This window comes from Geotrypetes seraphini, chromosome 2, assembly GCF_902459505.1.
Source record: "Geotrypetes seraphini chromosome 2, aGeoSer1.1, whole genome shotgun sequence".
NCBI classification, from domain to species: Eukaryota; Metazoa; Chordata; class Amphibia; order Gymnophiona; family Dermophiidae; genus Geotrypetes; species Geotrypetes seraphini.
In genome coordinates, this window is record NC_047085.1 from 102,923,086 (window position 1) to 102,935,522 (window position 12,437).

The following is a 12,437-nucleotide window of genomic DNA, read 5'->3' on the forward strand; positions in this document are numbered from 1 at the left end:
TTCGCCAGATATGGTCTCCAAAACTGAACACAATACTCCAAGTGGGGCCTTACCAATGACCTGTACAGGGGGCATCAACACCTTCTTCCTTCTACTGACTACGCCTCTCTTTATACAGCCCAGCATCCTTCTGGCAGCAGCCACTGCCTTGTCACACTGTTTTTTCGCCTTTAGATCTTCAGACACTATAACCCCAAGGTCCCTCTCCCCATCCGTGCATATCAGCTTCTCTCCTCCCAGCATATACGGTTCCTTCCTATTATTAATCCCCAAATGCATTACTCTGCATTTCTTTGCATTGAATTTTAGTTGCCAGGCATTAGACCATTCCTCTAACTTTTGCAGATCCTTTTTCATATTTTCCACTCCCTCTTCAAAAGTACTGCCTGACAGTGAGATACAGTATGCTTAAAATTAAGGCATGATTAAGCTAAGAAAATCATTAAAAGCTTTGATTGAAGACAGATAATCAATGATAATTTAAATGCTGATATAAGACCAGTGATGAGGCTTGGCTAGTAATCTTTTGGAAATGCAATTTAAAACTCTGAGTTTAGCCACTGAGGTCTTATATCAATTTATTTGGATACTATTTTGTGAGTAAGAATTACTTGGTACACATTAAAAAAAAAAAAAAGGTGGATGAATGCCTGAACTTTTTGTGATTTATGTTCTAGACAGGGCAGGTCCCAATGTAATCTAAGATGGGTAAGGATGAGAGACAGAGCTCAGCTCATATCTACTATTCCAAGCAGAAGAGAGTAGCAATCAGAATATTGACATATGCAACAGTTATGTAGGTGGTAGGGTTGCAAGAAGGTTAGAGGGCTCTTGAATCTGACCTCTTTTCTTTGTTTGCTTTAAGGTAATCTGTCTCTGGTATGACAGAGCAAAGTGAAAACATGCACACACACAAGGTCAGCCTTTTTGCTCACATGGTAAATGCTGTGCATTTCCATGGGGGTACATCCCTGGTTCAATTCCTAGGTATGAACTTCTACTCCAGGCAGTGGGTGGACGTTGCACAGGAGTGTACTTGGCAGATTAAAATCAGTGCCTGTGGTTATATGATTCCATAGGCCAGGCATCAGCAGAGAAAGGTCCCCACAAGGGTCTAGTACAGTGACATAGACAGCCACTGACAGTGTTTTCCTTCATCTTTTACATTCAGATTTTATAAGAATGACCTTACTGGGTCAGACCAATGGTCCATCAAGCCCAGTAGCCCGTTCTCATGGGAGCCAATCCAGGTCACTAGTACCTGGCAAAAACCCAAAGAGTAGCAACATTCCATGCTACCGATCCAGGGCAACAAGTGACTTCCCCCACTTCCCCCATGTCTTAATAACAGACTATGGCCTTTTCTTCCAGGAAATTGTCCAAATCTTACTTAAAACCAGCTATGCTATCTGCTCTTACCACAACCTTTGGCAATGCGTTCCAAACCTTAACTATTCTCTGAGTGAAAAAATATTTCCTCCTATTGGTGTTAAAAGTATTTCCCTGTAACTTCATCGAGTGTCCCCTAGTCTTTGTAATTTTTGAAAGAGTGCAAAAACGATCCACTTGTATCCATTCTACTCCACTCAGGATTTTGTAGACTTCAATCATATCTTCCCTCCTCTTACCTTGGGTTCTGCATCCCCCACCCTATATGTCATGTCTGTCTGTCCAGGTTAGACTGTAAGTTCTTCCGAGTAGGGACTGTCTATTAAAAGTCAAAATGTATAGTGTTGCATATGTCTTTCAGCACTATATAAGTGATAAATAGTAGTAGTAGTAGTAGTAGTAGTAGTAGTACTATTAGGCAGGTCTATCTGACCGCTAAACTTAGCTTGCCCTGGATCGGTAGCATGGAATATTGCTACTCCTTGGGTTTTTGCCAGATACTAGTGACCTGAATTGGCCACCGTGAGAATGGGCTACTGGGCTTGATGGACCATTGCTCTGACCCAGTAAGGCTATTCTTATGTTAGCCAATGAATATAGGTGCAGACCAGCTATGTCACATGAAAACAAGCCATCTTCAAACAACTGACCATTGCCTTTAAACGCTTCCACAACATGGCTCCCCACTATATAGCTGTAAAACTCCCCATCTATCATCCGACCAGACCACTCAGATTAAGCATCCCACCAGCTCTCCAGCTCCAACTCAAAACTGCCCAAAGATGATCCTTCTCGCACAGTTTGACAAAATTGTGCAACTAGCTCCCACAGATATTTAAGCCATAGATAGCCTGCTACCTTTCCAGAAAGCAATAAAAACCAGATTGTTCTCATACCAATGCATACCTACTCTAAGACCCTAACAACCAGTCTTGAACAGTAAGCAACCAAAACAGCTCACTTAGCCACACTGCTGACTATGGGCACCTTCCCCACAGCTCAAGGCCTCATTAGCCTCAAGTCTCCAGCTCGGGTGAAAATATACCACTGCCGACTTAATCCTTATCTCAAATATGGGGAGACAGTATTCTAATCAAATACCTACAATTTACTAGAATGGCATCTCTATATGCCTAGATTGAGCACATGTCAAGTACAGCACGTTGTGCCACCAATATATTTGAATAAGCTGCTATTTCCCTTACCTTTATCGCTAATAAAATTTGAATGTACTCTTAGTCCTAGGCCAATTAATGTGATTGTACCCTTATAATGTGAATGTACCCTCATTCGTATGCCTCAGTCCTATGGCGTTATAATACGATTGTACCCTATGTCAATGTAATATAAATATACCACTATTCGTATACCTCAAAACTTTGTGCATTTATCGCTGTAATCCTTTCTGGGCTCCTGGGGGAGGACAGGCTAGAAAATTAAATGAATAAATACATGGCATAGATGGTAATCAGACTAACTGCTAACTGGGATATTCAGCGGAAGATAACCTGCTATCTCACGCTGAATATTAGTGGTTAGTCAGCTTAGCGTCATTTAGCCTGCCAGGAGCCGTACTCCCTGGAAAGTAATTGCACATTTACAAGAGCAATGAAGCCCCTAGCTGTAACACGTGAGGTCTAAGCAATAGAAATTGCCTTCTCTTCTTCTAGATTAGTGGTTCCCAACCCTGTCCTGGAGGACCATCAGGCCAATCGGGTTTTCAGGCTAGCCCTAATGAATATGCATGAGAGAGATTTGCATATAATGGAAGTGACAGGCATTCAAATCTGCTCCATGCATATTCATTAGGGCTAGCCTGAAAACCCGATTGGCCTGGTGGTCCTCCAGGACAGGGCTGGGAACCACTGTTCTAGATGATTCTCAATACATCAGGATACATTTGAATTTTATAAATCATAAACAGAACAGCGGTAATCAGCCCGCAGTAATCAGTGTTTTCCTAACCATCACCAGTAATTAAACCCAGATATTCAATGCTGGGCCCTGTCAGGGTTTGGCATTGAATAGGTAGTTTTGTGGAGCTAGCTAAGGCATAGTTGGTTAACTTTGATATTCAGCACTTAACCAGCTATGGGTTATTGCACAAAGATAGCACTGACTTTTAGGCAGTCCTATTTATGCAGTTAACCTGGCCGGTTAAGGGCTGAATATCGGCATTTAACCAGCCAAGTGCCAACTCTGCTACCAGAATGACCCCAAAAGAGTCGATTTGCAGTTTGGCTGGAACCAGTCGAGTGCCACTGAAAATTAGCAGTTAGCCCCAAACACACAATTTAACTGACCTGAAGCTATTTCTGGCAAGTTAAATTGCTTTGAATATTGACCCCAACATCTATAAATTTGAAAAACAATTTCAAAAGCCATACCCTCTCATTCTAAAGCTAGCTGAGCAAGTAATGCAGCAGTCACCAGGAGTTCGTTATCTGATCTCTCTTTGAAATAAGTCAAATCCAGACTGTCCATAGAAATTCCAAACTGCTAGGTTGAGCAAAGATGTTTCTTTCGAGCAGGGAGGTAATAAATTTTGGAGATTGGAGGTATAAAGGTTTCTAGAACCTAATATAGCTGTAAAAAATATCTCTTAAATATATCCTGTACAGACAGAGAAAATGCTTTAGGGAAATTTAAAAAACAGAGTTTCTGACACCTGATAACATTTTCCAGAATTTCAACCTCGGCTCATATATTCACACTTTCTTTCATCCAGACTTGTCCCTAAAGATTCAGATTTATTTTCAAGCTCAGATGGTTTCACTTTCAAAGCTGATGATTCAGCAACCACCATATCAAAGTGTACAGAATGTTTTTTATATTTGAATGCCCATTATTCTGAAGGACAGAAATAGCTTCCCATGTAGATTTGTCTTGTTCCCCACTAATGCTGCCAAGGTCCAAGTCATTCCAGTACCTGCAACACCCACAGGTTGAGCAGCTTCCTTCTTATTCACCATTGCCGAGCATGTAGGCTCTTAACTTCCTCCCTGCAATTCCAGAACCATGGATTCCCCTTTCTCTGCCTGGAGCTGGTACAGCTCTGAAACACTATTTTCGCCAACATCAGAATCCAACAATGTTGGCAGTGGGGGCTGTGCCAAAAGACTTTGCTCCTCGGGCGACATGTTCAAGGGAGTGGACTGAGCCTTTACCATGGCACACTGTATTATCCTGCGGAGCCATAGCTGAAAACAATTACCAGCGATAGAAATCAAAAAGATTAGTGTTTCTCTTGATATCAACACATATATAGAGTAAATAGAGATCATTGATGGATAATGCGTAATTAGTAAAATCAGTACAGTCAGAGGGACTTATAAGTACAATGATGGTCCTCATTTGATCTCACCATGGCTCCAATGCAGGAGATTGGGCACTGCACACTTATATGCACATAAGCAATTTTATTTTATTTTAGTTTCGTAATTTAGACAACTGAATTTAGATCCAGTGACTGTTATATTTTAGGACCTTTTCTCTGCTATGTCCTGCCCACAAGAAGTTGAATCAGAGCAACGGGACACACCAAAGGAAAACTTCTGCTGGCCAGAGGCAGACTTTAGTGCTGTCTCTGTCACTGTAGCTGAGGAGAACCTGGCAGGTGGGTAAGCAGCTGAGCGTGGGGAAGGGGGGGAAGTGCAGGACTTGGTGCGTGGAAGGGAGGGCTCATCTGCAAGCAGCCCCTAACACTGGGTGGCCCTGGGCATTTTGCCAGGCTCCTGTTATCTATATTCTCTGTGTCAAGTTCTCAAGAAGCAGCAGTTGGCACTGCAGCATTTCTCTTACAGTCATCCAATTTTTTGCTTCCACAGCTGTAATCTAATCTAATTCTTAGTCTTATTTACCGAATCAAATAGGAGCTCAATTCGATTTACATAATTAGATCACAAAGAAAGATCTACTAACATTCATTGGACCTCTACAGGTTACTGAAGGAAGAAAAAGAGAGGTTGGATCATCATGATCACAGTGGTGGGAGATGAATGGACATACTGGCTGCAATGCCTTTTTTATTTTTGGCCTGGTCAGATGTAAAGGAGAGAGAGGGGAGTTTAGGGAGCAAGAAGCTAAAGTGAGAGGGGAGGGCAGGGGGCACACAGAGGTGGTTATGGGGTGGGTTTGGGACTCGGAATGGTAAACTAGAAAGAATGGGGCAAAATGGGGCACAGAGAGGAGAGGATGGCAGTAGATAGGAGAGATTAAGATGGCATAAGGAGAAGAGAGAAAGGGTTAGGGCTGGGTCAGAATGGAAAGAGGGGATGTGCAGTAAAAGGAGGGGAAGAAGAGGTGGTGGGCAGAGTGAGGGAAGATCAGGGCGCAAGGAGGAAAAAGTAAAGGGATAAGGACAGAGAAAAAAGTTTGGCTGAGGTTGGGATAGGAAGAGAGGGGATATGGCAACAGGAGGAGAAGAAAAGCAGACTGAAAACCCGCCTTTTTGATATAGCCTTCAATCCATAACACTACTCCCCACTGCCGACCAACCCAGCCAGCAGATTAACTGTATCCATGACATCCTGTTTGTCTTGTCTGTTTAGATTGTAAACTCTTTCAAGCAGGAAATGTTTCCTTTGTTACTCTGTACAGCGCTGCGTACGTCTGGTAGCACTATAGAAATAATTCATAGTAGCAGTAGTGAGAGTGAGAGGATGGACAAAGAGAGCAATTAAGTGGACAGCAGGATAAGGGACAGGGAGCAGGGAGTTTGAGGGGGACCAATCTGGGCAGCTGCTCTGGGCCCCACAGTTCCAGGGGGCCCCATGCCCAGCAGCATTTCCTCAGCATAGCCCAAAATAAGCGGCTTGCATCTTTCCTCTTTCTCTCTCTCTCCCTCCCACCCCCAGGAATTTAACCCCCAAGAACCTCAATCGCTGCTAGCAGGAATCCCACAGCGGCGATTGAAAGAAGCTGTCCCAAGGCTTCAGTCTTCCCCAGGATGCATCCTTCCTAAGCGGAACAGGAAGTTGCATCTTCTGAGGAGAGACTTTAGCAGAGGGAAGGCCCCATAGCAGGCCTATGAGAATTGGTGATGGTAGAGGGAGTTCAGAGGCTCTATAAGGTATGAACAGAAAAGTTTGAGGGGAGGGGAGGGAAACAGCATGATAATCATGGGGAGGGAGTGGTTCACTACAGGGGTGGTAAAAATGCCCTTTTTTTTTTTACTGCAGATTTACCACAGGTACTTACAGGTCCCCCAAATCAATGTCATTCTCTAGTCACTAAGGCCTAGATTCACTAAGGGCACGGATCGGATCCAATCCGTGTAGGGGGGAATGATTCACGAATCGCCCTCATGAAAATGAGGGTGATCGGAATCACGCCCCCAACCGACTGTCCGGATTGCTCTGTAGCAATCCTGACACATGCGCAGACCATTTGTAGATGGTCTGTGCATGCTTAAAGAGCAGCAACCCTTTTTTTAACTTTTAACTTAGCCCAGTGAGCACGTGGTTTTAACCCTCTTTAAACCCGAGGGTTAAAACCACAGGCTCGCACTGTAGGGGAAGGCCGGGGCAGCGCTTGGGGCAGAGAGCGCAGGAGATTTGGGGCAGAGCAGGGCGGCAGAAGAATCGCAGCAGAGAGTCAGGGCAGAAGAGAGCAGGCCGGCAAGAGAGCTGGAGAATCGCAGCAGAGAGCAGGAGATGCAGTTGGAAACCACGTGAACGACTGGTCCCCAGCAGTTGTATGTTGATCGGCCAGCCCAGTAGGTATTGCAGGTTTTTTTTCAGTGAATCACTGCCTGCCTATATTTGAATGCCGTTCCCCCTCATTTGCATGCACGGATTGGAGGATGGTCGGGTCAGAGGGAAATCGGGTCACAAAGGGGTCGCTAAGTGGTGAATCTAGCCCTAAATGTTTCCGTGTCAGTAAGACTCATTAAAGCAGTCTTTTTTTTTTTTTAATTTATTTTTATTAAATTTAACATACTTACAAGTATAACTACTTGGTTTAGAAATACAGAATCATGTTCCAAAAGAAAAACATCATTAAACATTGCAATATTTAAAATAAATATATATATGAAACTTAACTCTTCCTTAGACCTCAATTAGGAGGAGGAAAAAGAAAACAAAGATATTATAGGGAGTAATATTACAATAATACAACGAAAAAGTAAAGACTTAAACGCTACAACCCAGCATTCCCTTTAAGCTACATTCCCTCCACTAGATAAACCTTTGAGATCTAAAAAGGAATGTAGATGATCTGGTGTAAAATACACATATTTCAGACCGCTTGGATAAGCTAGCAAAAAAGTAGCACCTAGCTTCCTTGTCTCTTCTCTCATGCCCAAAAACATTTTCCGTCTTTCCTGGGTTATTCTAGTTACATCATGATATAACCATAAACATTGACCACAAAAGAGTGATCCAGACTTTTTAAAGAATAACCTCATAACTGCATTAAGATCTTGTTCAAAGATAAAGTTAACAATTAAAGTTCCTCTTTCTTTAACTTCCATAGATGATTCCTCTAATGTTGCCGTAAGATTTTGCAAGTCTTTATCAGTGACCAAGTTCTCACCCTTAGGTATATCTGAATTTCTTTTTGAAGTAGGTAAAAAGTATACTTTATTTAGGGGTGGAATCTGATCTTGCGGATAATTCAAACATTCTACCAGAAATTTTTTTAAAATCTCAATGGGTGATATTGCCAAAATCCTTGGGCAATTTAGGATTCTCAAGTTCAATCTTCTGTTAAAGTTCTCAATCATTTCTATTTTACGGGCAGTGGAATTTTGTTCTTTAACAATAGTGGTAATTGAATTTTTCAATGAAGCTGACTCAGTTTGTATTTTGTCCATGCACTCTTGCTTAACTTTTACCAGACTTTCAGAAAAGTTATCCATTTTCTTAACCATTACCTCAATATCTGAGGCAGTCTTCTCCACCTTCACATCCAGTCTCTTGATAGCCTCCAAAAGTATCTCCAGTATCACTGCTGGGGTGCTTGTTGGTGCTCCTTCTCCTTCAGCAGCCCTTCCACCCAGCGTTCCAGCTAGGGCAGTAGCTCCTCCCATTGCCTGCTCCGGGGTCTCCAGCTCCTCTCCCTCGGGGCCAAGCTCGACACTCTGTGCCTCTGCTGGACATGGGGGCGCAGAGAGATGCGGTGGAGACAGTGATGTCATCAAGTCCAGAGACCCGAGTGCTCCCTCACTCAGGTCTGACGCGGAACTCTCCCGCCGCGGGGATATCTGGGCGTCGGCTGGGCTCAGCGGCTGCAGAAACCGCTGAATAGCCCCACCCCTACAAAAAAATATTCCCTGGTGTTCTAGTGGGCTACGGTCTTGCCCCCCTTTCAAAGAACAGCCCTCCTCCAGCTCAAGGACCCAACCCTCCCTCCTTCCCTCCTACCTGGCTGTATGGCCTAGGACCCACCTAAAACTCCTGACCCCCCTCCAAACCCCCTGTACCTTATTTTGAAGACTGGCAGGAGGGATGCCCACTCCCTCCTGCTGATAGGACCCACCTCTTCAAAATGGTGTCCTGCCCCTGCCCAATGCATCCTGGGATGCACTAGGAGAGGACTATATACCATATAATGAGTTTTCTGCAGGGTGAAAGGTTGTAGGTGCCGTTTTGGATGCATAATGCATATCTGATCGTGAGCAAGAGTAAATGGGCATTGCTGCTCTCAAATGATCCACCACTGAGCCATCAGACATTGAGGTGGGCCTGGGGTACTTGCATGGAGTGGATGGAGGGCCTGCAGGGAGAGGGGCCAGAAGTAGGAGCCACAGGGAAGGGGGTAGAAGGAGAGAGACTTGGATTACAGCAGGTAGGGTCTGTGGGAATTGAGTCAGAACATTTTTGCTTAGTGTCTTCTCCTGAGATGATACAAGGGAGGGTAACCTGATCAAAATGAAAATTTCCCCAAATGACCCAAATAAAACTTTTCTGGCAAACTCTAAAGCCAATTTTTCTCCTTTTAAAAAATAAGTTAAATGTCATAAATAATTCTGAAATTATCTAACAAGTCCAGTAAAATGAATCTGAAACATAGGGCTCCTTTTACTAAGGTGCACTAGCGTTTATAGTGCACGCAGAAAATTACCGCGTGCTACGCTTCTAGAGCTAACGCCGGCTCAATGCTGATGTTAAGGTCAAGCGTGTGGCAATGTAGCGCGCGCTATTCCGTGCGTTAAAGCCCTAGCGCAACTTAATAAAAGGAGCCCGTAGTCACAGCAAGACTACGTAGAATGCACTGAGGATATTTCTTAGGCGAGAAGAAAAGTGAAGCCAGAATTTGCTTACTTATTCTCTTTCATGTTTTATTACTGAAATAAAAGCTTCTCAAATTCTGAACCGCACTGGTTCAGATGCCACAAGGAAACTGCACTGCAGATGTGAAGGTTTAGCTAGATAATAGAAAGTGATAGCTTAATGGCTGAACTGCTGACGCCCAGCAGGTTACTATCCATGAGTAAGCAGACATTACAATGTTTGGAAAGTTGTATTGCTTAATTTTCAACACTGACTGACAAAAGGTTTAACCCTTCGCCTTCATAAAAGATAACGAGGTACATCTTAGATAAAATGTGGAGGGGGAATTCACACGTCCAAGAATTTTCATATTATTTTCCATGGAGCTTTGCCAAATATAGAGCCTCTTATAAAATAGGTGCATGGCTGTGTATCAAAGCCTTTCCATGACTAGAGAGAACAGCAATGTTAGAAAGCTGCATATGAGGGGAAAAAAATCAATTCCCTCCCATAAAGAGATAGGAGCAGCTTTCAAAATTGCTGCTTCCTTTGCCAAGAGCCCCAATAGCAGAGCCCCTTCTCCCCTCTATCAACCTTCTTTCCTTTGATTATTCTCTGTCAGCAATCTCCCACTTAGAGCAACCCTTTCCAAATGTAACCCTCCCCCAGTGGCTTCCCCCATGACCCCCTCTCCCAATGTGAGAGTGTGGTGCAGTGGTTAAAGCTATAACCTCAGCACCCTGAGGTTGTAGGTTCAAACCCATGCTGCTCCTTGTGACCCTGGGTAAGTCCCTTAATGCCCCCATTGCCCCAGGTACATTAGACAGATTATGAGCCCACGGGACAGACAGGGAAAAATGCTTGAGTACTACAGGTAAAATGTTCTAAGCTCCCTTGGGAGAACAGTATAGAAAATTGAATAAATAAATGGCTTCCCCCATGACCCCCTCCCGCCATGGTGCAGAAATAAGCTCAAAAAGACCACTCTACCCCTCACCACTGATCTTATCCCTAGCCTTACTAGGGGTCCCTAGGGTCTAGTGGAGCAGGAGGAATGCCCACTCGCTCCTGCTATGATGCTTCACTGGGCCAAAATGGATACCAAGACCTCTAGCAGTAATATTGTCGTATTGCTACTGGGGTCATGCTTTCATTTATGGGAAAATATTCTACCCTCTGAGGTAGGGCTTGAATCAGGTGGGTCTGCTATCTTTTGGGATAGGAAGAGGGGAACAGATATTGAATACAGTGATCAGAGGAGGCCCCGGAAGTTAGAATTTATAGCTGTCCCTTCAACAGGCACTTAGATGTGACTTAAGTTAAGTTTCAACATCTATTTTTTCCCATACAGACGTATGGACCCCCTATATGAAATGGGAATTATATGCTTATATTGTAGGTCCACGTAGACCACTCCCTATTCCTATACTACCCCTACCTCCTTGACATCCAGATGTACTGAGCTTTCCCCAGATGTAAATGACCCCTGTTGTAAAATGGTATATACACATCTGAGTCTCTCCAGATATTTAATTGCCATCATTTATATATGGAATGCCTCTACAACAAGGGCATAAAGCTATTTTAGAAAAAAGGGTTTTGCATTGTAGCTGTTATCCTCATAAAATTTGCTTTCAAATCTGAATCTATGCAGACAATAACAACAAAAATCTGAGTAAATCTGAGTTTGTATTCCTTACAGAATTAAGAAACTGTAAATTGTTTTCCATACTGTGGTTCCACTTCATCACAAGACTCCCCTTAGGAGTATATATTTTTCTTTATTACAGCTGTGGAAACCTCTCAACAATTTAGCCATCAGGATCCAAAGCCTTTAAATTGTGCTATAAATCAAACATTGACTATAATATACCTCCCATCCTTCAATGTGAGACTGCCATTCTTCCAAAACCTCCAATTTTTCCATCTGCCTCTTTGCCTCATTTATGTTGGAGCAGACATCTTTCATGGTTTGGAGGGCCTCCATCACTGCTGCGTGGTCACTGTGCTTTCTTGGAGTCCTCTTCAGCAATTCCTGTCAATGCACAGAGAATAGATCAGCTCCAGCCTTTTCATGTGCATCATATTTGGCTCCAGTGCAACATAGAGTGTCCATTACTTACTCTGAGTTCAAATTCTTTATTGACATTTATCGGCAATGAATTACAAAAACACCCCAATCCCAACAGGGCACAAACACGAACTGAGTCACTTAATCCTCCCATTGCCCCAAATGAACTAAACCCTTTTTAAAATATACTAAGCTTTTCATTTTTTTAAAGCAGCTATTTCTTCCATTCAGTCGGGATATGTTGTATTCTCTAACCCATTAATATATCAAACAGTTTAGCTTCATCCCTGTGCAAAACAGTGGACAATACCACAGACCATAAAATTACGAGTTTATAAATGAGTGGAGCCTTAAATTAAATAATAGTCTCAACTTTTCCCTGACTTTCCCCGCAATACTACTGCACTTTTGAACATGCATTACTGAAGCTCATGTAAACCGCTCAGAATTGACTCCCCAGTCATTAGTAGCAGTATACAAGCTTCCAATAAACAGCATGGGGCTCATAATCAAAACTTAAACATGTCTAAAAACCCACCCAAGTCAGCACTTGGATGACCTAAAACAGGGGTGTCAAAGTCCCTTCTCGAGGGCCGCAATCCAGTCAGGTTTTCAGGATTTCCACAATGAATATGCATGAGATCTATTAGAATACAATGAAAGCAGTGCATGCAAATAGATCTCATGCATATTCATTGGGGAAATCCTGAAAACCCGACTGGATTGCGGCCCTAAAGGAGGGACTTTGACACCCCTGACCT

General features: G+C 43.2%; 1 protein-coding gene across 3 annotated transcripts in view; it reads right to left on the reverse strand.

Moving 5' to 3' along the window:
• Window positions 1-12,437, reverse strand: part of PREX2 (phosphatidylinositol-3,4,5-trisphosphate dependent Rac exchange factor 2) — a 628,296-nt gene that overhangs the window by 481,682 nt on the left and 134,177 nt on the right. For all 3 annotated transcript variants that reach the window (XM_033933977.1, XM_033933976.1, XM_033933978.1), the window contains one exon: window positions 11,479-11,640. In XM_033933977.1, coding sequence (XP_033789868.1) covers window positions 11,479-11,640 — 162 coding nt within the window. The remainder of the gene's footprint in view (window positions 1-11,478; window positions 11,641-12,437) is intronic.